Source organism: Nanorana parkeri, unplaced genomic scaffold, assembly GCF_000935625.1.
Source record: "Nanorana parkeri isolate BGI_ZX_2015 unplaced genomic scaffold, ASM93562v1 scaffold395, whole genome shotgun sequence".
NCBI lineage: Eukaryota > Metazoa > Chordata > Amphibia > Anura > Dicroglossidae > Nanorana > Nanorana parkeri.
This window is the reverse complement of record NW_017306663.1, coordinates 294,766-321,265: the sequence shown is the minus strand read 5'-3', so window position 1 is coordinate 321,265 and position 26,500 is coordinate 294,766. Positions and strand designations below refer to the sequence as shown.

General features: G+C 39.4%; 1 protein-coding gene across 1 annotated transcript in view; it reads right to left on the bottom strand.

Moving 5' to 3' along the window:
• The window catches only part of TRIM29 (tripartite motif containing 29), a 35,266-nt gene extending 10,310 nt beyond the window's left edge, over positions 1–24,956 (bottom strand). The window contains exons 1-4 of the mRNA XM_018559448.1: positions 24,185–24,956; positions 10,731–10,826; positions 6,994–7,227; positions 4,790–4,976 (exon numbers count right to left, since the gene is read on the bottom strand). Of these exons, the coding sequence (XP_018414950.1) occupies positions 4,790–4,976; positions 6,994–7,227; positions 10,731–10,826; positions 24,185–24,790 (1,123 nt within the window). The 5' untranslated portion in view covers positions 24,791–24,956. The remainder of the gene's footprint in view (positions 1–4,789; positions 4,977–6,993; positions 7,228–10,730; positions 10,827–24,184) is intronic.
• Between the last annotated feature and the right edge of the window lie 1,544 nt (positions 24,957–26,500).

Sequence of the window (26,500 nt, the reverse complement as noted above, 5' to 3'; positions counted from 1 at the left end):
CAGAGAAGTACATTTTAGGAAAGCTTTCCTGTGCTACACACTGATTCAGCTTGAGGGCTTTTTGATTAATTTAATTCCTTCACACTATAACCTGCTGGGTTATATTGTCTCATTGGGTCCCAAGCCCTAGTCCTTAGAAGCCACGCATTGCACTGATGATTGGCAAAAAAACAGTTCTAAAACAGCTCTATATACAATTTGGAATAAAAGGTCCTAAAACATTCGGCTACATTTCCACTATACACCAGCGGTTGTGGATGCACATTTATTTATTTATTTATTTATTTTTGTTACAGGTGTTTGCACATTCAGATCAGTCCCTGTCCTCAAGGAGCGTATAATCTAATGCCCCTATCTCACATGCATACAGAATCAATTTGGACATGAGACAATCAACCTACCTGCATGTCTTTGGAGTGTGGGAGGAAACCCACACAAGCACATAGAGAACATGCAAACTCTTTACAGATAATGTCCTGACCAGGATTTGATTCCGGGGACCCCCCAATGCTGCATTGATGAATCCTTTTTTTGGGGATATGTAATTAAATGAGACATGTAAATACCTTTTGATTTAACAAGGTTTTACTGTGTTATACTTGTATGTGCTTTTTAAAGAGTGTTAAGCCAGTGCACAGATGTAACCACTTGCCGTCCATCGGATGTGTATAAATGGATGGCTTGCTCTTCAGTGTGGGTTACAATACTTGTAGGGTGATTTTTCCCTCTGTTAGTGCGCACCCCCAAGTGCACGCATGAGTAGTTCACTGTGAACACCCTGTCAATTGGACCTAAATTCTTTAACTTTTAATGAGACATTATGTTTAGACCAAATGGTTGGGTTTTTTTTGTTTTTTTTAAGCATGCATTTTTATTGGTCATTTAAAGGATGTAACACAAGATGAACAAAAATTACATGAGGAGCAGTGTAATGACAGCAGAGGTATATGCGCCTCACACAATCATAAGGACAGAAGCAGGCATCGTACAGGACATTACGCTCCATTGATAGTGTGGATTCATAATAGCAGTTCAAACTACTAAGCTAAAACATAGCCCTCAATGATTAATATTGAACATCCATAACAGAAAAGGAAAAGGAAAAGAGGGGGAAGAAAACTACGCTTGGTATACCATGGAGAATGAGCGGATAACATAAACTATGCTGCTAATAGCCTCACAAGGTCGTATAGCGACTATATCATTATTTGGAAATCTACCTGGAATATGCGAGATAGGTTGGTCGTCAAGGGGTCTTATTTCAGGGATGACATAGGGAAAGCAGTGGGTGCGACATTGGGGAGTAGCCATAAGGATGGTCCTCCGAAATTGGAGGTAGGGTAGTTCTCACTTCGGTGGGTCTACAGTACATCCAGTCCCCCTAGGGAATTTGAGATTTTGGCCGTAAGGTACCATTTGGAGGTTTGAAAGCACCTCATGATATCCTGGAGTTGGGAGGGAGGGTCGCAGTCAGGAAGGAGGACCACGTGGAGAAAAAGCGTTCTAGTTGGGTTTTTTGCATGCTACAAGAACTCTGGGCTACCCCCGCACTGCAAGTGCTCGTTTTCATCTAGGGTCTAAAATAACAAGAACATACGCACCAGAACCTCAGTCGCACTTGGTTGCTTGACTGATCCCTGCAGCCTCTCTTCAAATCTGCTTTGGCGATGGAATGTCCCCTGGCATCCTCACATCCAATACACTGTATTGAACATGATAATTGCGTGTGACCATGGGGAAGTGAGTCTGCAGGGATCTAGCAGCCAGGCTGGTCTAAGTTTCAGGTGAGTATTTCTTTGTTATTTTAGACCCTAAACAAAAATGAGCACTTAACCCCGTATAGTGTGGGGGTAGAATGAAGAAGGATACATAAACCATTTATACCCCTCTTATTTTTCTAATCCTGGCAAAGGTAACAGCTTTAAAGACAGATATTACCACATACAGGGTTTTCCTAATTATGAGGCAGCCTGAGGCTGTTGTTGGTTATGTGTTTAGATGAAGCACTGAGATCTTGAGGAATGCTAAATTAGGTTTTACTTGCTTAGAAGAATATTACATCTATGTGTACAGCATTCTAAATAAAACATATAGATAAGAACGCTTCCTGTATATACCATAGTTAAGCATGCATATAGAGACTAACATTACACTACAGCTCCATCTGTAGCTCAAAAGACAAAGTCAGTAATACAATTAGTATATGCTGTTGCGTTTCCAAAAGCTGTTGCCCCAGGCAGCATCTCTGTGGGTCACATGGGGGAAGGACAAGCTCTCAGAGCATTTCAGGGTGCTAAGAACTGGGCAGGGAGATGTGTAAGGGCAAGACACATCTCCCCTCCCAGCTCTTAGCAACCTGGGACATGCTGGCAGCGCCCCGCCCAGCTCCTGGCAACCAATGTCAATGGTTGCCAGGAACCGAATGGGACACTCTATCCAGCATTCAGACCTGCTCCTAGCAACCAGTGATGTCAGTGAGCTGGGAGGGAAACTGGCAAGAACTGGGAAGTGCGCCACCAGGACCCCATCAAGCCAACCCCTAAGGAACGTGACCACCAGCATCCGCCCAATTCAACCCCCAACCCTGCATCCCCCCGCCCTAATAGATTCAATAAAAGTTATCTGTAGTACCTTAACTGTGTGACCTATAGAGATATTTATGACATCTGCCTGACTTATTGTACCATCCCCTCTGCATACTGCATGTTACATTCAAGAACACTACCTTACATATAGGTGGTACAAATGAGTTATAATACTCTCCATATCATATTAGTATAATATCTATAAGTCTGTGAATGCTGGCAAAGTACATATTAAAACCATTTCCTAAATGACTCAAATTTTAAATATAGTGATAATTGTATTCTAAAGAATATAAGAAAATCAGCAAAGTTATTTGATTCATATTGTGCCCAGGGTTGAAAGGAAGATCAGTTAATAAAAAATGCATTGCACTAAAACCGCCGAAATCAACACACATTTTGAAAAGCAATTAAGCTCCTCTGTGTGGTATCTAAGTCTACACCACATCCTGAGAACTAAAAGAAAGGAAAATTAATATGATGACTCCTATCAGGAAATATCTGTACAACACTGAATAATAAAATAATTCAGAATTGGCAGAGTAGATTATTTATAGGTAAAAAGCAGCTCTTGAATTATCAGAATATTTTATCTTGGCAGCATCTGCTTCTGATCCTGCTGCTGTACGCAAATCTGTGTTTCTGTATGCTATGGCAAGACAGTTATTAAACTGCTAAAATACTTTTAAAACTGGCCATACACCTATAGATTATCTGCAGATTTGCTATGGTCAGATGGAAAAAGTGCAATGGATTCCTCTATCTACACTCAACTGTGTGGATGGAGGAATCTCCCACTGGGCCAAGCTTCAGTATCTCAAAACACCTGAACAAGGCTGCATCCAATCAGATTGTTCAAGTATTATGACAGCCAGCGGGGCCAACGAGCAAGATACTGAAGCTTGGCCCAGTGGGAGATTCCTCCATACACACAGTTTAGCGTAGATGGAGGAATCTGTTGCACTTTTTCCATCTGACCATAGAAAATCTGCAAATAATCTATAGGTGCATAGGCAGCTTAACTCAGACATAAACTTATCACATCAACAGATGTTCTCATCTAGCATGCAGAGGACACTTGTCATCAGAAATACATTGGCTGACATAATTAGGAATATGCCAATTGCCTGGTTGTCTCTGGCTTCCTTTTAGTCAGTGACTTGGATAAAAATATGCAGCAAAGAAAGCCAAAAAAAAAAGAATTCCCAAAGCAGTGAAGCCAGAACGCCAGCATTAAAGAAGTTTCAATAAAACCATTTTAAGAATAAGGTCAGCAACAGCAGCCCATCTTTTCTACTCATGACTGGTGTCCATGAAATTGTTCTCCCTCTGAATGGTAGTGTTGTGTTGATAATGTTTTAGTAAACCAATCTACATTCTGGTAAGATAACTGCATGACCCCACAATGTATTGTTTGTGTACACTTTGTTTGAAGGAAGAATATTGGGGAATGATTCAATTGCCATGTCTACTGCATCAGTGTGACTGGTTGAAGTCCCGTCATCAGCAGCTTACAACAAAAGCAAACTCTACTAGAATTTTGCAGAAGTAGACAAGGATAATTGTCCCTTCACTTCGTAATTCATGTATCATGAAAGAAAATAATCTGTTGCCCATAGTGACTTATCAAAGTGCAGCTGTCACTTCTTTAACATGGCAAATCAAGTGGAAGCTTTCTCCTAGTTCAACTAAAGCTAAAACTTTTTTGTGCTATTGACCACTGACATATTTATGGGGGGTTTTCTGTCCGTGTTCCACTGAGGACAATTACCTTATTTATTTTTTAGTCCTGTAGACACAACAAGCAGTAAGAAATACGTTTATAGACATTTATATGCTGTTTTAATACATGCATAAAATACTAATTTTATAAAACAATGCCTACAAGGTGATTGCATTATACAGTGTGTTCATAGAGCACTGGATTTTCTAGTAAGAAAGCCCAGCACTGGCTGCTCACTTTCTGACACCGTCTGTCCAACCTGGGAGTATATGAGTTGTAGAAGGAGTGGGTGCATCTCCTTTCTAACTCCGTCACCTATGTGTGTTTTGAACAGATGAAGATAAAATAGCAACTGATTCAAAACAAAGTAGAAAACTGCCCCAGAGTAGGTGGCAGCCATGTGATTTGATTGCAGTGCCTACTGACTAGAAAAGGTAAATGAATGTTGTGAAACTGTTTCACAACACAGAGAATGACTTACCATTCCTTTCAACAAGATTTTTATTAGCCTCCATTTTGCAGTATTTCTCTACATTCTTTTTGCAGACTGTCAGCAATTCTTCTTTTATTGCTCCCATAGTCTGAGTCAGCCTTTCTCCCTCCATAGACACTGTATAGGTTGGTAGTGGAGGTATTGGAGGAGCATTTCTTATTACCACTTGAAATTCCTGCAAAAATATTCAATCAGAGCATAACATTTAAAAATGACATCTTTGATTTGTGGCTCATAGAAAAACGGCACAGATCGAATGAATAGCACCTGGGGACAGATTGCTGTACTATCTTTCTCCTCCCTTGGGTTCCCTTTACTATTTATCTGCTTCCTGTCTCTGACATTTTGACCTGCTTTAACATGTGTCTCCCAAAATATAATAGTTCCCTTGTATTTTGCTACCTTCTTACACTGTATTTGTATCTTGCTGTTATTTTGCCTTCCATCTTTTGTCTTGTATTCTGTGATGGATCACCCAATACCCTGGTTTTGCTTGATCATGTGTTCACCACTCAGTTGAGTCTGATTGCTATACTACTTCCACCCAGTATGCTGCCTTTGTACTTCAGTCTGTTCACCAGATCACTCCTTCACACCTATCTTTGTTGTCACCCCTATCATTCTATATCCGTGGTTGCTGCAAGTTTTTCCGGTGCTGTCAATAAACCTAACCCAAGGATTTTATCCTGGCCGTGGCAGGAAACTCTGTTCCATCCTTGCCAGAAGTTCTGATGAAAATTAGACATCCCCAAGTCCTCTATACAATGGACCTTTCGTAGTCCACTGGAATTACAGCTTCACATTTTCATCTGCCCCATTTCCAATTTGCTGTCATTTTGTTTGCTGTCCAGTCAGCTGTCACTCCTGCAATGGCTACTTCAAAACTAATCCAGCCACCCAAAACTGTGGTTGCCCTGCATATATAAATGTTTTTACTTTATTAGTTTTGTGTCTCATTGCACAGTCTTCATCAATGTATAACTATCTTTTAAAGTAGGGTGCACAAAAAAAATACACTGTTTAACTTTTAGGGTTAAAAACAGAGGTTTTAGTGGCACAACTGTTGCAAAATATATGGAGGCCACATTGCCTCGTCAGGGCCCCTCTGTGTAGTGTGGTCCTAACTCTAATCTATGAGAGCCTCTATCTTGGAGCATATATAGCGAAGGAAGAATTGGGTGCAGGTTTCCCAGGAGGTAGCCCATTCCTCCTTAAAGGCAAAGAGACGCACCAGAAGCCAGCACATCACAATGGCAGCTGAAGCCCCCAGTGTGTCCCCGCACAGTGATGTGGCAGCTTATCCTGTGAAATGGTTTTTATTTGAATAAGTGAATGAACACAATGGAGGTAAGCTACCATTTAATGATTTTTGTATTTAGGGGCTTAGATATGCTTGATATCACAAGGACAAAGGAACATCTGTTGCAAATGGAGAAAAGTAAATTTTACTAACTGTTTCAGAATGAATTCTTTACAGTAAGATTGGTTGAGATGCGAAATGCTTAACAAATGCTTAACCACAGGGCAAAAACAATAATATAAATTTGAAGCGCAATGCAAGATTGACTTGCAACTAATGGTATCCAAGTTATAATCACTAAAGGCTAATCCAGGAGATTCGTCAGACTTGCCCTTGGGAGTGGAAGGATCAGAAAAAAAATAGTTTTGCTTCTTTTTGCAACATTTGGCCATGGGCTTTTGTTTTACTTTCTTTTAGAACAAAGCAGAAGGAGTGGTGCAAGGTTGAACTTGATAGACACAAGTCTTTTTTTCAACCATATTAAAACAACCCTTTCCTTTGCCAATGTTCACAGAAGCTGCTGCCAAATGCAAGCTACTCAGCTTAGAAACAATTAACTGGTACATAATCTGTCAACAAAAACACTCTGCACCAGTCTGTCCCTAGTGACCGATTTATTCCCCTATTGAATGCTGCCATATTGTACAGTACAGAGAAGGTGAAGCCAGGCTGAGCCTGCACATGAAGACACCTTTGCTCTTGCTGTGATAGCTACGCATCCTTGCTCTCAGTGGCAAGTTGGAGTGGTTAGAGAAGGAGAAAGAAGCTGGGCTACTGACTTCTAACAAAACGTCAAAACTTAAAGCGATATTTATAAATGTGCTACTTTCTTTACATGCGCAGGGAAAGGTTTACTTTAACTAAGTATGTAACTATTTAATAATTAACTTACCTGTAAGAAGAGTACTGCATCAGTAGTATGTAACAGTTTATCTCCATCATGTTGCTTGTCTTGAAGTTGCTCCTTTTTCACCTTCAAGTCATTTACAATTTGCTCAATGAGGTCAACAGCTGTGCGTTCTTTCAGCTCTAAATTGGCTTTCACATCCTCTTGCTGTCTCTGCAATTCTTTTATCAAATCCTTGAAGCTGTGGTCCACGGCCGATTTCTGGTTGGCTGTGAAATTCTGAATAAAAAATATTTTACAATTAGCTTGGATCAGTTATTATATGGGGCAACCAGTTAAATCCAACTGTTGTTTTTTCCCCCCTATTTTGTTTGATTTGCGCAGGCCTATTTAATGTAGCAGTGTAAAGTACAAAGGTGATGTCTTAGGCGCAAAAACTAATAGTAAACTTGTTATGAATTACTGAACTTAGGGCATCATAATTACTTTTTGCATTAATAAATCAGCAATATTCTGGATCAAGGGAACCTATAATCAGAGACAGAGGCTCTGCCACTGTTAAGCTCCTTCTAAAAGGTGCCCATATACTGGCCTCATTCCAGCCGGTTTTTTAATGAACTGGCCAAAATTCGGCCAGTGTATGGGGCTGTCGGCTCCATTTAAGCCAGCATTCCTCCATCAGCTGAATAAAGGAGCCGGCTAGAGAATCTTAGTTCGATCAGAGCTGGCAGGCAATGAGCTGCCCGCTTAGATCGGGTATAGGGGATTCCGACATGTGCCGACAGCACCTGTCAGAATACAATGCAAACAGCAGTGATTCCTCGATTGACACACTGTTTGTGTTGATGGAGGAATTGCGTTAATTCTTTTCGTTCAGCCCACAGGTTGAACGAAAAAAATTGATAGATGTATGGCCCGCCTAACAAATGCAAGTTGTCTGTAAAGTCAAATTAGGGTATCCACTAATATGTACTACAGAGCTTTTCTGGAGTATTAGCAGGTGACTGGTACTTTTTGAAAGAGAAGTAAAAGGTATTTTGGCTGACATGGTGAAATATCAATATTTCTTCAAAACTGTACTGTCATCAGTTGGCTAGAGTCACTAAGCTGTAACAATTCATATTTGCCATAACAATTGTTATTTTCAGCAGTAAAAAGGTAAAAGTAACAATGTTAGCATGCTTTTTATACAGCTATAGGTGCAAAAACCATTCTCATATATTGTATGATGATTAGAACGTTTGCTACTAGGTAGAAGTGTTGTGACTGTATTATGCTTAATGTATTGTTTTTTCTAGTGGAGCTAGAAAGAACAATGATGTGGTTGTCATGTAATTTCTTGTCTATGTGTTTCTGTTGTTTCCAATAAAACAAGTAGGGCTCAGTCATGTGTCCAGCACCATCTGACTGGTAAGAGTCATAACTGCAGCAGGTTATGGGCCCAGCTACTGCCAAAGTACTAAACAAACATCGCTGCAGATGCAGTTCAGAGTTACAGCAAAACCCTCTCTGAAAAAGAAAGGTCAGAAAGCATACTTTATATGATTGATGGCTATTGATATTGTTTTATCAAAGTTTTCAGTTGCGAATCTGCCAAACCAGAACTACCAGTCCTGGAAGTTTAAAATAAAGATGTTGCTGTTACATGGAAGTGTATACTAGAGCCCAGACCAACCCCACCTACAGGTGAGTAGACAGAGAAAAGCCAAAAAGCTCAAAGTAATATATACCTGAGCATATATGATGATCAAATAGTGCACATATATAAGTGTAAAACTGCAAAAGAAATGTGAGAGGAGCAGCAGAAAGTAAACAAGAGTGCAAATCTTAGCAAAAAACGGTACGTAATTAGAAAGCTACACCATGCTAAGCTGATCAATGGTCGGCACATGCGGGACTAAATATGATGTAACTTAGGAATTGTGGAATGCTTGCAAGCTATAGGAGAAGTAATAAAATACTTTCTTACAGCAGCACAGCTAATCAGTGGCCTCCCAGAAAGCTATGAAACATTTTTGCAGCGCTTAATGTTTGCCCAGATGATGAGTTTACCCCGGAATATGTTAAAGACAAATTTGTGGATGAATAAAAGAAAAAAACAGACAACCTACACCGTGAAATGCTCCTACAGCAGAACCTGCACCAACCAACAACCGCAATTATAGTAACCTACAGCATGTGAATATTTTGAGTTCAAAAAGATAGGTCACCTAAAGAATTTGAAAACCTAGAATCAATCGACAAAAGGGACAAGTTAATCAACAAAAGGCCACAAGTGTTAAAGAAGAACTAGACACTTCGAATTTTGAGTGTGCCTTTAATGCCAAAGGGAGTGCCACGTAACTTTTCACCTAGTGCGTTGATTTAGAACTTCAAGTCATATAACCAATAATAAACATTCTTTCACTCAAAGTAACACAGAAATAATTACAATAGCTAATAGACAGTATATGGAGGAATGGGGGAAGGTTATATACACTGCCCTCTATCTCACACACTCACCTAGAAAGATACCCATCAAAGATGTAGTCCATGTTCCTATTCTTGAAAATAACCTATTGCCAGTAAAGAAGCCCCTCACAAAGCAAGGATATGTAGTGACATAAGTAGAAGTAACATCTGTATTATTAAACTAGATGGCCACATACTTGCTAAATTAAATATCACAGATGAACTGTATCAGCTGAAGTGCAGTGAAGGGGTTAACACTGTCAAAGAGGAAAACATTTGAGCAGTATTCACACCTCGCAATGTCATCTTGAACACAGGAATCCTGAAACTATAAAGAAGCTAGGTAAAGATCAGCATGCCAGTGACATATAAAATGGCCCATGAATTCAAGTAAGTTTGTTCCTAAAAGTAGCAACAGCAGAGGCCTGAGGCCCCTGGACTTAATTCACTCAGATCTAGCAGGTTCTATGAAAGTTCTGACTCAAAGAAAGAAAAGGTATTTGCTCAAATTCATCGATAACTACTCAGGACTTGTTACACAGGAAAGATGAAGTTTCACATAAACTTAAATGATGTCTTGCCCAAGTAAGCAGCAAAAATGGCACAATACCTAAAATACTCAGAACAGATAATGGCACATTAAAGCACAATCTATACTGAGGAAGCATGGAATTATGTTCAGACTACTGTACCATGCAATCTAGAACAAAATGGTGTTGCAGAGAGAATAAACCATACTTTAAGTGAGAGTGGCAGAAGCATGATGCAGATATTCCAACATCATAGTGGGTAAAGGCAATTATGACAACCTGCTATCTCCAAGTTGCTCAAAAGTAGCAGAAAAAACCCCCATATGAGCTATGGAATGGAAAGAAGCTTGACCAGAAACACATTCAAATCTTTTGCAAGCAAAGCATATGTATGTGTTCCTAAAGAAAACACAAAATGAGAACCTTGTGCTAAGGAAATTATATTTGTTGGCTACAGTGAGCCTCAATAGGGGTAGATAATTCTGCACCCAGACACCAATAAGGTACAAATCAGCAGAAGTGTAAACTAATTATTAATGAAACGCATATGTGTCAAAAGCCACATAAAGTGACAGAGTCAGCACTGTATGAATGAAAATAAGAGCAGGAAGCCCTACCAGTAAACAGGAAAAAGGAACAGAACATCACTGAAATTGAACTTGGTGTCAGTGATTTATCCACTAAGAATAAAGAAGTTGAAACACCTGCAACCTCAGTGAGAACATCTAAGAGATCCAACAAGGTCATCCCAGCTAGATATTTGTCATATGACGATGATGATGGAGATTGTGAGTCTCTTACCCTTATGCGATCTTTCTCCTTATGCCATTTCTCCACTTCGTCATCCACATCAAGCAGCTGGAGGTGGAGCTGCTCCTGTATCTCAGACAGTTCTGTCTATAAGAAAAAAAAAAAAAAAAGAAATATTAGTTCTACCTCTTCACCATAGACCCAGTCTACTGTACATGGGACCTGTCTGTGAACCTCAATTTGCATTTGTATGAACATTTAGTACTAGGTATTATGTTTGCATTATCAAGTATTTAATATGTATGCACATATAAATGAATGTAATGCATTAATGCACTTTTTTGAGTTATTGTGCATTGAGTTACCTTCCAAGCAGGCCTTTAATGAGCCATAACATATGAAAAATCATACATGCCCTTCTTTTCAAAGTGCATTCATATCTGTGCATTGTGATGTGCTGAAGGGCAGGTGTCCTTGTTTGCACTGTATATGCCCATCAGGGTGCCATTCAGAATATATGGCAATGCACTGTTGCTCACATATGCAATGGGCATAAGTATAAGAGCAGCCACGACAGCCTTTTAACACCATAAGGCATTGCAGTAATGCATGCCCTGCCATGCACTTTTTGTGTATAGATGCATGTTGCCTTCATTCGTTTGCAATGGGCCTCAATGCAGAGAAAACCACTCTTGCATCATCGTTTCACCAAAGTGCACAGCAATGCGCATTGTGTATTGTGGTGCACTGTGGTGCACAGTGAAATGGGTGTTTGTATGTATGTTACGGTGCAATATAAAATAAATGACAACGCATATACACCTCGTATTGCTGTGAGATACTGTAAAGTGTGTTTTTGTAAACACAATACCCCAGTGCAATAGGTGTTAATAAGCCCTAAGCTTTTCAACTGAGACACCTCCATTGAACACTTTGGGACACTTAAGGGGTTATAGGGAGGAAAAGCCTTGGGCTCAAAAGGTTAGAATTCAAATGCAACATCTGTTATTGTTACTAGTTGTGTTGACCTGGTAATCTCTTTGTACATATTTCAAATATTTTTATCTATGCAAAGAGTGTGAGTTACTGTCTATCACATTTGTCCAGAGCATTCCAGCACTTCTAATTATTGTCATCTATTAGCCTTGAAATATCGATCCTGCATGTTTAATTGGTCGGAAGTACATGACAAGGATAAGAGTTTCTCCTGCCAAGTGCAAATTCAGTGAAGGATTTACCCAACATTAGTTATTACTTCTTTATACCACTGCTAATTGAAACCATAATGGAATGCACATGAAGCCTTTTATAGATGTCAGGACTGTAGGTAAAGCACACACTGGTGTAGCAAGTTTTTCTTTCTGGCAGTACAAGCTTGCACAAAGAGTCCAGATTCTAAAATGATTTACTCTCGGTTTTCTCCTTATGTGTTTTACACCAAGCAGAATTTTTCATAAATAAACCATTTGTTGAATCCACCCATGAAAGAAAATAATGGAAACCTATTTTGTGGTGTCATTATAAGAGCAATTGATACAGGTGGCTTTTCTAGATAGATGCAGAAAATATACTAAACAAGGTTGGTTATAGACTGGATGGAAACTATTTAATAGGGTTTTAATCCATCAGTAAAATATTAAATGTGATGATTTTGAAAAACATTTTTGACATTTCATTTTTTTTACAGGAAAGGTTATATGCCAATGTCAGGAAATATTTTTTTTCCAGTGATATAGCAAAGACATCCTTTCAATTTTCTGGACATTGTAATGTTATAACTGAAGCAATGTTATCATCTGAACAAATATGTTTAAAGGACCGATTTACTGAAACTGATAATGTAATACTGGGAAGTTACAGTCAGATTAAATCACCAACTGTTTTTTTTTCTATTTGTTTGGAGTCTAGTAGAGAGGTTCCAGCAGCTAGAGTGTTCTCTTTAAAAGGAATCAGTCAGTATTGGGCATAGGCAAGAATACAAAACTTTAAAATAACACTAATCTCTTGAGATAAATCCTAAAAATGCATTTGAGTACCCTATTAACAAAAATGTATCTCATTTGTGTATCACTTGGCTGTAGATCCTCAAATCATCATCTTTGAATTGGTGCTGACACTGTATTTCCTTCTAGAGGGTGGCTACTTATGTTCCCCATGGTCCCTGTGCTTGTTGTAAAGTAGCCACTGTCCCAAGCTCACTCATATAATGGACTACAATCTCAATACAAATTAGTAAACTAAAGGTGAGATTGTAGTCCATCATGGGAGCGAGCTTGGAGAGATGGCCGCTTTACAACCTTTAAAATGTAAACAACATTTGTGTACATGGACCATGGGTAATAATAATATGTTACCATTATTGTATCAAACACATAACCTTGTAGTTGTTTACACTCCACTTGAAGGGCATCTAAAGCCAAAACTTTTTATTTAATTTTTGAATAGAGTAGTGAGGGGTTTGAATCCCTCTCAGGATTAGTTGCTCTCTATGTCCCATTAGGCAGATTCACGCATGCGATTTGTCCAGTGTCACCGGGAATGAAAGTGATGGAAAATCAAAAAAATTGAGTTGCACCAGAACAGGAATAAAGGGGAAATCTTCCAATGGGCATAGTGGTTCTGGTGAAAACTGTGTAAGATGTGATTTGCCTCCCTTTGGAGATATTTCCTCTCATTTCTTGTTGTGTCTAGAGGAAACAAAGTGAAGGGAAATCTCTTGAATGTGCCACAGATGGAATACATATACAATTCCAACTGTGCACATGCAAAATGAATCTTGACAGAGTTTTTAACTATTTCCTACTCTAGCCAAAATAAAAAGTTTTGGCTTTAGATACAATTTATCTACAGAGCTACTGAGATGATACTGTTTTTCACACGGAGGGAGTCAGCACTGTTACCAGCATGAAGTCAGGTAGCTACCAAGAGAAGGCCTACTGGACCTCAGGTGACCTCTCAATTCAAAACCCAGGACCAAGGGCTGTACTTTATAATAGCCAGTTAAGCGAAATTGGTGGGGGGAATATAAACATTGTATGCATAAAAATTAAGCACAGATAGAATGTGGAATTGTATGACAAAGTACAAACTGTAAATAGACCAGGCAGGATACTAATAAAAGAGTAGTAAAAAGCTTGTATATATTTACTGCTTGTTAAAATTGTTTACATATATAATTGACTTTTGTATCTATGAGCCATGTTTGTGTTTGATCTGCCCTTATTGTTCACCCCAAACCTTTTCTTTTTCTGTTTTGTTTTCTTTTTGTCAGCCTGCCAATTTCCTTTATAAACCTTATAAATCGCACTCCCAGTTCTAGTTCCCCTACAGCTCCCTTTCCCTGGTTATAATTTTATAGGCAAAAAGAATGTGGGAATAGTGAGCAGAAAAGGCAAAGTGGGGCACTAGAGTATTACTGGAACAAGAGCATGACAGCATCACCGCCATTAAAAAAAGTCAAATGAAGTTCCTTTTAAGAGAAAATAAATTCACATCACATTCAACAGCATTTGATCAGCATTATGTGGACCAGCTGTCCGATTTCCTGGAACAGTACACACAGAAACCTGACGATGGTGGTCATTTCAAATATTAAAGCAAATTGAATCGTTCATATGAAAGTTTTACACAGTGCTGGGAAATTCTAAACACATGCAGGATGTGCAGGTCTTAATATCTAGCTTTCACGTTAAAGAGCAATTCTAAGCAACATGAGAAACCCATCAACGATATCAATACTATCTAGCAAGCAGGTTCTCTGTTATTCACTGCAGCTAAAATCCAGACACCACCTTACTGGTTCACTGGGAGTGCACTTCCTGGGGTTATGGCTTGTTACATTCTTTGTCCTCAATGACAATTAAGATTCATAGGCAATTTAGAATCAGTGGTTGTGCAAAATGTTTTGGTGCTGGTATTTTTTTCCATTTGAATTTCTGCATGCAAGATACAGAATTAGTGTGTTTGAGAACAGACTCTCTGCCACACAAGCAGACTCTCTGCCAAACAAAACAAAAAAGATTGGGATTAAAAGAGTAAGCGTTTTTCCCCATAGTTCTCTTTAGGGACATGAGAGGACATATAAAAATCTCCTCCCATGACACATAGCTCAGTAGCCCACAGTAGCCAACAATACTGTCTGGATCAACCAAGCTGCATGAGGGACAGCTGTCTCTATCTATCTATCTATCTATCTATCTATCTATCTATCTATCTATCTAGAAGCAGAGCCAGCTGTGCCCGCCCCCTCCGTTCCTCCATTCAACACTGGAGGAACAGAGAGGGGAGGGGTGAATCCCTGCGGGGAGCGGTGACTAACAATCACCGTTCGCTGCAGGGAGATGATCGGAAAGTGAGTGAGCAACGGTATGTGTTCGCTCACTTCCCGATCGATAGAGCCAACAGTTTCTTTGTCACAGGCCGGCTCTAACTATGAGGATGAGTGGAAATCAGTTACCTCATAGTTCTCCTTTAACTTTGCAGTTCAGCAATGTCTGGATTAAATAATATACTACTGAACAGGTAGGCTGTGTTCCCTGTATGACTTTTCAGTTATAGTTGGAGTACACATTTTAAAGGATTTCAATAGAGTACATGAACATTAAAACTTTGTGCCACTGGGTATTCTGGGTTCAGAATTTCCTTTGCTAAAGCTTATCTAAACCTTCTTACAAGAATGTAATATATTGAAGCCCTCCAGTCCTTAAATATGGTGGAATAGTTTTTCTTTTGAGGATGTTTTCCCTTATATATACCCGATGATCCTGCCAGTGACACACTTCTTGTCCTAGGATTACACCTAGTCTTGACCTAGTCCACAGAGAAAGCTGGAAACAATGTAACTGATAAGAGCGCAGCACAGGAGGACATCAGCTTACTAGGTTTCTGGCAGAATCAACAGGTATTTTTTGCACTTAGCGGACAGATATTACAAAATGTTTCCGATGTATATTTACCATTTAAAAGGGAGCTAATAAAAGTAGTTAGGATTTACATATACTTTAACTTTATGTAGTTTTCTAACCTCTGCAACATGGAAACAATACTTTTAATCCCAATATTATATAATTTATTAACAAAAAAAAGGTCCCAAAACTGAACCTTGGGGAACACCACTTACAACCTTAATCCAGAATATAAATCATTGCTCAACTTTGTGGATGCAGTTTTTTAAGCCGGTTTTGAATCCTTTTGCATATTAAATAAAATAAAAAAATCCACACAAATCTAAGAATTACGAAGAACCTTGGACAGAGGGGAAAAAAAGTCATGTTTTTGGACTTTGCTTGTGTTGTCACTAAAACAAACACTAACAAAGTCCAAATGTGCTCCATTAACAGTGACTTCTCTGTTAATGTCTGCTTACTTCTTCAATTTATATTATTATATCTGTCTTTCATAAATCTTAGATGACTTCTGTCATGTATTTGTGTATGTGTTTCCTTGTCAACCCCTCACATAACTTTCCTACAATAAAGATAAACTTACAGGTCAAACGTTTGTTGGTGAAGACTTTGATCTTTTAAATATAGCTGCTACATTAGTACATCAGTCTATTGTTACCTAAGCCAGCCAATAAATAATATGTTAAAATAATTAGAAACAATAGCTTAGAAATACCTGAGCTTATCTTATTGAGAGTGCATGGCCATCTGCCCCAGGTGCTTTATTCATGTTTATTTTGTCTAATTCATTCTGGATAACATCAAAGTTAATCAATTGTGGAACAGTGAAATACCGTTGTTCTATTTTATAGCACCATCACCATGTTCCTTTGTTTACAAGGATCCTCCATTTTTGCTAATAATATAGTTAAAGCATTTTGGGGGATTCTATCTTATTCTGTTTACAAGCCCCTTTTGAATTTTGAATTTTTTCCACTCTGTGTCCTCCAGTATTTATATTTCTTGCTGAATTCTTAGCAACTCTTAAAAGATGAACGGTTTTCCTTTTTTCACATTTATATTTTTAAATGCCATTTTCTTATCTTAAGTGTATTTTATCAAGGTAATAATCCACATTGGTTTTATAGTTATAGGCAGTGCCAGCCTGGGCAGCCTTTTTGATTTGTGCAAGATGAAGCTGACTTCCTTGAAATATTTGTGGCCCTGTATACTCCAATAATTAATTTAGCAGAATGTGCTGTGTGATTCCACTCACAATTCCTTAGCACCAATATAATCTTCATTCACAAGATCATCTTTCATACACATTTAGAGATCACTCCTAGCACATAATGCAATCAGTATTCTAGAGGTGTTTCCCTTTAACTTACAGCATAGGTCTTCTTTCCCCTTACTATTCAATAACCTTCAGTCTTGCATCCTTACTTTTAATCCATTTTTAATACTTATTATTTACTAGCAAAAGTGTGCCTATTCCACAGGAAATGTTATAGCTATAGCAAACAGTGCTAAAAAAGTGTCTTAGCAGGCAATATGTGCAGAAGAGGAGTGGAGAGGGTATGGCAGTGCAGTATGTGCAGAAGAGGAGTTGAGAGAGTAGGGCAGAGGACAGTATGTGCAGGAGAGGAGTGGAGAGGGTATGACAGTGGGCAGTATGTGCAGGGGAGGAGTGGAGAGGGTATGACAGAGGGCAGTATGTGCAGGGGAGGAGTGGAGAGGGTATGACAGAGGGCAGTATGTGCAAGAGAGGAGCGGAGAGGGTATAACAGGGGCCAGTATGTGCAGGGGAGGAGTGGAGAGGGTATGACAGTGGGCAGTATGTGCAGGAGACAGGTAGGGAGAGTATGCCAGTGGGCAGGAAGTGCAGGAGAGAAAATTGTGGATACCAGTTTTTCCATATGTATCAACAAAATCACTAAAAACATTATCAAAGCCATAAAGGTGAATGATATGGGCAGAAAAATGGGCCCCCACAATGCATTTGGTATGCATTTACAAACGAGTAACTATAGAGAAGCATTGGATCTGAGCTCTCCACATATAGTCTTTTACAGAGGAGGACTAGAGGGTAAAATCAGTGTCCAGGAAACAAACCTGATAAAAACTGAAGCAAGTTATTCTGGAACAGTGAAGGTTGCAGGGATGGTGTTATCAGCAACGAAGACTGTGAGGGTGGGGGGAAGGATACTGAAACAGGAGGAGTGTGTCATTGAAGTTAGGGACAATGGATAAAAGAAGACATCAAAATTGAATCAAGTTATTAGCAGAGACTGTGCCATGGAGTCCAGGAACAGTGAAGGTGTTGCTGGGGACATAGGTGATGGGTAGGGCTTTGTTGCCAAAGTTCAGTATTTAATCTGGGTGTTGGGAGTGTGTGACCACAGAGAGAAATATCCAGAGAAAAAAACTGGTGTGTGTGTGCTGGTTGACAGATACATGATAAAGGTCAGTGTGTGTGGGTGTGTGTGGGTGTGTGTGGGTGTGTGTGGGTGTGTGCTGAAGTTGGGATCTGACAGGGGAAAGACCAATTTATTTCATTGTAATTGAGGAACTTCCTACCTTCTCTCTATTTGGTCTCCCTCCTTTATGCTAAAATGAACTTCCTTGGTTCCACAAAATAAATTATATATAGTATCCTGTTGACCATTGTATTAGGAACAGAAACTGAAGAGAAATCCAATATATTTCAAATATTTTACAGGAATAGAAGATGAGGGGAAAGCTTTCAATGAGTAAAACTGCTTGGAGACAACTGTCTTAGAAGGATTATTGCTTCCTGCTCGGTCTCTGGTACAGGAAATAAAGGGAAGTCTCCTTGACTAAGCACAGAAAGGAAAACAAATACATTGAGGTCTTAACTTTTCCTTACTCTATCCAAAAGTTAACAAATCTTTTGGTTAAGTTTTGGATAGAGTAAAGTGAGAAGGAACATAGCAGTCTCTGTCAAAGCTCCTTTTCTCTTGCAAGGTGAAGCACCACCTTCAAAATTCATTGAAGGGGATTTCCTAAAGGAGTAGAGGCTCTTCACCTAGCAAAGAAGATGTTAGTTAATACAGAGAACCTGTGTTCAGTCTGAATGCCCAATCATGTGCCACGAAAATTCAGAAAATCAAAATATGTTGTAGAACATGATTGGTTGATTGAAGTGAACACAGCCACACATTCTTGACGAAGCTCAATAAGTGTTCATTTTCCAAGGTGAACATTCAGCGAGAATTTACAGGGTTATTCACAAAAGGGTGAAGAGTTTGGAGATGGCAGGAGAAGTGAACAATCTAGGACAACATAGCTGATTTGGAAAAATTCTCCAATTCAGCTCACTTTCCAGTTCAGCTATGTTGTCCTAGATTGTTTTTTGGATAGAGTAAAGTGAGAAGGAACATAGCAGTCTCTGTCAAAGCTCCTTTTCTCTTGCAAGGTGAAGCACCACCTTCAAAATTCATTGAAGGGGATTTCCTAAAGGAGTAGAGGCTCTTCACCTAGCAAAGAAGATGTTAGTTAATACAGAGAACCTGTGTTCAGTCTGAATGCCCAATCATGTGCCACGAAAATTCAGAAAATCAAAATATGTTGTAGAACATGATTGGTTGATTGAAGTGAACACAGCCACACATTCTTGACGAAGCTCAATAAGTGTTCATTTTCCAAGGTGAACATTCAGCGAGAATTTACAGGGTTATTCACAAAAGGGTGAAGAGTTTGGAGATGGCAGGAGAAGTGAACAATCTAGGACAACATAGCTGATTTGGAAAAATTCTCCAATTCAGCTCACTTTCCAGTTCAGCTATGTTGTCCTAGATTGTTCACTTCTCCTGCCTTCTCCAAACTCTTCACCCTTTTATGAACAACCCTGGTAGTGTTTGGAAAGAAACACACAAATTTCCTTGTAACTTCATTACAATATTTCCAATAAAGGAAAGTTACAAAAGTGTTCCATATGACCTAAAGCTTGTCTTATAAAGGCAATTATATACTTTAGATATTTAAACTAGTCAGACTATGTGTTACAAAGTTAATATAATTCCAATACAAAGCCACTTTATTTTTAGCCCTTTCCGTGTCAAATAAGGCCCTTTGGTAGTGTAAGCTTTAGTTCATTAATGAATTCATTTATTTTCACTACATTTGGCATCTCTTCTTATTTTTACAAAGTTTCATGTTTTAAAAACTGGCCCTAACAAATGATTACCCGAAAAGTACACCATAAAATGCAAAGAAATATTGAATATTAGATTTTTCTTCTTAAATGATTTTTGAATCTTGGCACCTATGTAACACATTCACTCAAAGACACAGTCAAATGAAAGCACATATTAGGAGAATGGGGATGTATACCATAGGTACACGAATGTGGAAGAACCTGTTTTACTACGGTAACATCAGTGTTACTGGTTAAGCTTTCAAGGGCTTTTAACATACCATAAATGTTTATTTGGTATGCAAACTACCAGGAATTATTGTGCTGAATTTCCAACTTACATGCAGATTATATGAAACAGGAAGACCTGAGTTTATTGTATAGTTGTATGTTCATGTATATTTCAGTTCTTGGTGGATGTACTGGGTGGGTAATGAGAGCTTAAAGCTCTTAGCACTCTGACATTTTATGTTTTTCACTTGAATTCCAAGTTCCACCATTTTTGGCAGCCATTTTGTAGGAATCTTGCTCTCACTGATGGAATTTACCTTTACTTCACTTATACTACAGAGAATAAGGAAGAAGGTAGTTAGTATAATGGCGCACGGGGTGTCCCTAGACTATTCCCAGCTAGAGGCAGGGGAGTGCAGCAGGTGCATATTACCAGGGAGGGGGTGCTGGGGGGGGGGGGGGATGTGCTTGGGGTGCACATTATGAGGGAGTGGCATCTGGTGTCCCTCCCTGCTCACTGTTGTTACTGGTTGCCACAAGCTGGGCAGGACGCTGGCCAGAGCATCACAGGTGGCTAAGAGCTTTTAGCAACCTGGGATGCTCTGGCTGGAAAGGGGGCAGCAGGTCCCCCCCATGTGGCCCAATAAGATGCCACCTGAGGCAACCACCCCAGACTGCCTCATTATAGTGACAGCCCTGATGGCACAGGAGGAAAAGGGCATAACCAGAAACTCTGGTAAGAAGCACTCAATGAGAAATGGTGAAAACAGTGGGGTGTTTCTAGTTACCATGTCCACACAAACAAATGGAATCAAGCAGTAGGTCAGAGGTAGCTTATTTTCGGCCCTGTAAAAAAAGTAGCTTATTTACAACTCCCATCATGCCTTTGCACCTGGAAGTCATGTCTGCAGTGCCTACTGAGATACTGTATATGATTTACCACATCTGGAAGTTCGAACTATGGCTACCTCTCGTTTAGGTGTACTTTCTCTTTACCTAAATTATGCAGCACAAAGAACTATTGTCTGCAATTTAATGTAAAATGTGTTATGTATAAAAATCAATACAAAAAAATCTATCATGCAGATATATGAAATACTATAAAGATTAAACATTAGTCAACATCCTGAATGTTCAGGGTCATGTTTTGAATGAAATCAATGAACAGCTTATTACAAAAGCATATAGGAAAAATATAAAACATATAATGTAAAAAGTTGTATATTGATTTTGTTTCCTTTTTTCCTAGCTGCTTCTTCCCCCAACCAAGATACACAAAGAGAGCTGGGTAATGGCTGCCTTAGGATTTCAAGTCTGGATTCATCCAGTTTAAAAGCCTGAAGTCCTAGGAAACGACATTTGAATACAGACCACGACAGCAAGCTGTTACTTATCAATTTCTCAGGTGGGGTTGAAGTGATGTCAGTCTGCGTAACATGCAGAATTTGGCTGCAGGCAAGTACCTTGTCTGCATAATGCTCAGACACACCCAAGGTGGGGCTGCAACACAACCATAGATTTTAGTTATTATACTGAGGCATTTATGAAATGTCGTAATGAAGGAGACGCCCTCACTCTGAGTTCTGTTGAGACAGGACCATAGCAGCATTTAAGCCTCCACACATTTAACCACTTCCAAACTGCGCCTTTCCCTAACCTACTTTAAAATGAGTTCCAAGCTTGTTTCTATCCAAATTCTATTGATTATGGAGTGCAAAGAACAGTAATAAACTACAAAGCACAGCTAACCTCAACAAATTTTGTTTTTTTTCCGGAGATAAATTAGTTAAATATATGTTCTGAGAAGATAGATAGATAGATAAATAGTCATCTAGCTGTCATGTTACCAAGAAGATAAGAACTGACCATTTTCCATCGTTTCCATCCGTTGTGCGATGGTTGTAAGGTGATTAAAAGTTCGTACGAGCTGCCCATCATGGGCAGGCAGATCGTACTTCCCGCTGAAGAGAGGGCTTACAGATGATTGCAATGGTGAGCGGGCAGTGTGCGCTTGCGCACCTCGGCCCGTGCAGCTTTCGTCTTGCGATTTTCAGCGGGTTTTCTAGCGTGCTCGTAATACGAAAGTCGTGCGACCGTACAGTAAATGCGGTCGCACGCTGCCCATACACCTTACGATTATCGTACGATCGCGGGATCACCCGCGATTATCGTCAGGTGTATGGGCATTTATTGGGGAGATTGCAGTTTCCTTTTGTGTGCAATTGGGGAGATTGCTATTTACTTATATGTGCCATTGGGGGTGATTGCCATTTACTTTTGTGTGCCATTGATGGAGATTACCATTTATGTCCTGCCCTGTAGACACAACAGGAGTCAGAGGAAATCTCTCCAAAGGGAGGGAATCCTCACTGTTACTTGTTACTGCAACACATTTCCTCATTAGAAGATTTATTTTCCTGTTATAGTGACAATTAAAAATGTAGGGTTTTCCACACATTCAGTCCTTGTGACAATGGTCACCATGATGGGGTGAATCTCCTCCTCGAAGACACATACAGCTTTAAAACCCTGAGGGTGTTCTAATCCCTCACCAATCTGTTCAAAACTCCAAAACTAGGTTGGGCTTTAGAAACACTTTTGTTTTAAACATTTGGGATTTATCATTTTTGTACAATGTTTGTATGTTTTATTTAGAGAATGTTATCAGCATGTTGGAATTTCTAATTGACAAACAACATCTTTTTGTGTTACCATTCTTATTCCTTAACCCGTATTTTCTTATAGTGGAACAGCAGCACCTTTTTTGTTCTGTATAAAGAGTAGGAAGGATTGAATCCTCTGCCAGGTTTTGATTGATCTGTGCTGTAAAAGCTGCTAGTGACAGGATTTGCTTAAATACATACAACTATTACTACAATCCAATTGAGTCCAGCCATATTTGTGATTACATAATACATAAGCCCTGATGAAAGGGGTTTGAACCCTGAAACGCGTTGGATTATTTCTAATTACCTACTCTTTATACTAATTATCTACTCTTTATACTAATTATCGACTCTTACTACTACTAATTAACGACTCTTTAACCGTTGGTGTGACGCCCTTACTGCTTCCTATATAATTAGGTTTTCATTGCCGTCTGGGTCCCTATTGGGGAGATTTTCTCTACCTTTTTGTCCTAAAGAATGTGGACACTGGGACAGGAGGTGAGAGAATTTTTTTTTAACGAAGGGACAGTGTCACACAGGAAGCCAGCTAGATTTCGTGTTTTCGTGTTTCTGGATCGTGAAAAGTAGACTCTAACTAAATTGGTCACATGAAACGCCTTTTAATTTTGTTTTAAACTCTTTCATACATAAGGCTCATTGCTTGATCAACATTAGAGATGACTATAGTGTATTTTTTTGTTTTTCAAGTATTTTGTTTACTTTTGCATTTACATGCACAAGATCTTAAGCTGGCCATACACGTGACAATTTTCCATCAATTTCAACCTCTTTCGATCCGCTGGAAATCGTAAATTCAATTGAAGGTAATTTTAAGAAACAAAGCAATCTACATCCACATGTTCAATCAACCACCAGAATTCCTTCAATTGCGAAGTCGAAACTGGAACTGAATTTATCGATTGCTCCTTTCGATGCTCTAGGTTTTTTTAAAAACAATTGTGCTCTCATCAAAAGTGATTGGATTTTTCCATCGCATTTAGTAACATTGGACATGCTTATCTAATAGACTTCCAATGTCTATGGCTAACTTTACACTACAAAACAGCATTATACGTGCAGTATGGACTGCTGAGGCTAACAGAAAAAATCATGACAATAAAACAATTGCAATCAATTAACTACACATATAACATGCTTATTATTAAAACAATTTAGATTACATTACATAGCTCCTATCTATACAACAAAGCACTGTGTTACCCTATGTCGCAACTTTTCATGAATACAGCTGGCTACACACGGTTTGCTCACTGTGAAACAGACCCACTGGTAAAGTTGAAACGTACAAATGTAAGATAATTATAGTAAAGAATAGTCTTATGGTCTAAGCTATAACTAGTATGAAATATGGACTGTTTTTGTCAATTTAGGTGTAAAGCTTTATTTGAATTCTCCTATGTCCCTTGCTGCCATACAAATATACACTTTATTTAGCTACATTAAGAACTTTGCATCATACTCACTAAAAAGGCTTGTGACTTGATTTCTCCCCCTCATCCGACTAAAATAAGACCCCACAGAAGAATCTAAAACAGCACTCACCTCCTTGACATACTTCTCAGCCTCCACTGTCACCGTGTTATGATTCTTGTGTTCTTGGAACATGCACAGGTAACAGATGCATGTTTGGTCTGTTTGACAAAACAGCTCCATGGTTTTGCTGTGCAGTGGGCATTTTCGGGCTTCAAAGTCTCTTATGGGATCCAGTAGCTTATGGTCCCGAAAGGCAGCCCCCTCCAGATGGGGCTTCAAGTGAGGTTCACAAAAAGATGTCTGGCAGACCAAGCAGGACTTGACAGCTTTTTTCTTGTCGTCGATGCATGAATCGCAGAGGACATCATCGTTATCCATAGATCCTAAACTTCCACGAACAGATCTACGAGCTTCTGAATTCTCAGGAGCAGGACTGCTGGGTGTCTGCGAGTCTGGTGAACTAAAAAGACTCACCCTGCTAATTTTAACACTCCCTGTCCCAGGGCTGGTTTTCAATATTGATGACTTCACGCCTCCTTGTTCTGGGCCAGGACTATTGATGAGCACCTTCTGATTCTCATCATTGATGCTTGAGTTTGCAGAATCCGGTTCTACAAGGCCGTTGTTTTCTTCACAGTGGGAGCCGTTGGTAGTCTTTGTATCTTGATCTTCCATTTCTTATTAACACTGCAGAATTCCCTGTGCTGGTCGGCCTACTGAGATATGTTATCTGAGAAAGAGCAGTAAAAGCCCTCTGATAAAAATTCTACCTCTGACTCACACCTTTTCCAGTGAAGAAACCAGATTCTTATTGATGGTGATAAATGACAGCAAAGGAGATATGATGAAGAGATGAGGCAGCTAAGGTTACACAATCTCTTCCACACCCAGGAAGCTCTGAGAACATTCTTGCCCTGCCCTCCTTTACTGAAAGAAACTTTTTTTTTTTTAATTATTTTTCTCACTGGCTGCAACCTGCCCTGCCTGTGGTTGTGGACAATAATTTTTTGGCTGTACAATTTGCTGATTAAGTATACTATAAGCTGTTAGTGACCTACATACAAAGGCAATATTGATGTAGACAGAGTTACTTTACAAAAACATTAGGCTTATTTAATAAGGCAGTGCAAAGAGCAATGCTTGTAGTTGACTAACAACTAGAACACATTACAGTAAGGTGCAATAATCCTTAAAAGGTCCAACAGCCTTCAAGTGACTACAGGCAGTCCCCGGGTTACATACAAGATAGGGACTTTAGGTTTGTACTTAAGTTGAATGTGTATGTAAGTCGGAACAGGTACCTTTTTTAGGTGTAACTCCAGCCAGAAAACATTTTTTTTTAGTTTTGGATAGCATAGGGAAGGGTCACATTTGTTTTGCATTTTTATTTAAAATGACACACCAAAAAAAGTTTTTTTCTATTTTTAATTGTATTTTATATACTTTATTTTTATTTTTTTGCATTTTTAATTTTTTTTAATTTAACTTTTTTTACATTTTCTTGCCTTTTTAATTAAATTTTTTTTATTTTTGTAAACTTTTTTTATTTTACTGCTGGGAGCAAAAGCAAGCCTGCTATAGATATAAGATATTTCAAATTGCAATAGCCAATAGCAGGCTGGCTATTGCACCTGCCCACTGCCTGCTGTCAATCAGCAGAGGAGGGGCCTGAAGGAGAAAGTTCTCTATCAGGTCCTCCCATGCTGATTGACAGCAGGCAGTGGGTGGGTGCAATAGCCAGCGTGCTATTGGCTATTGCATTTTAAGATATCCAATAGCAGGCTGGGTATGGCTCCCAGCCTGAAATGAAGAGGAGGCCGGGGGGCGGGGCAGAGGAGCCACGGCCGTACCAGGAGAGCGGAGGATCGTCCGGACTGGGGAAGCCAACGGATCAGCGGAAGAGGACCCTGGGACATCAGCAGAGGTACGGGGGCAGCAGAGTAATGCAGCGGTCTGTGTCCCCGCTGCCTCCGCCAACACAGGCGCAAAGAGTAGCGGGGATTTGAAGGGACAAAGGCCGCTGCAGCCACAGTTCTCCTGCCCAAGGTTTGCCTCACTGGCGCGTTTCACCATATCACAGGCTTAGTCGTAGAGTCATGAAATGTGTCAGTAGGGGTGGATCTTGGCCGGGACACCAGGGATGCAGTAGAAGTTTTAATAAACTATCACAGTGGAATCCATAGTGTGGACAGCATTTCATCTGTTTATTTTCTCCATACTAGTTATTTTTTTTTCTTTAAAGAGTTATTAAACCCCCCGTTGTTTTTGCCTGTATCTACTGCTATCAAGCAGTAGATATAGGCAAAAACTTTTTTTTTAAACATGCTTTAAAAAGGGTTTAAACTTACCTGCGTCTTCCCCGCACGCTCCCATCCGAAAAACTGA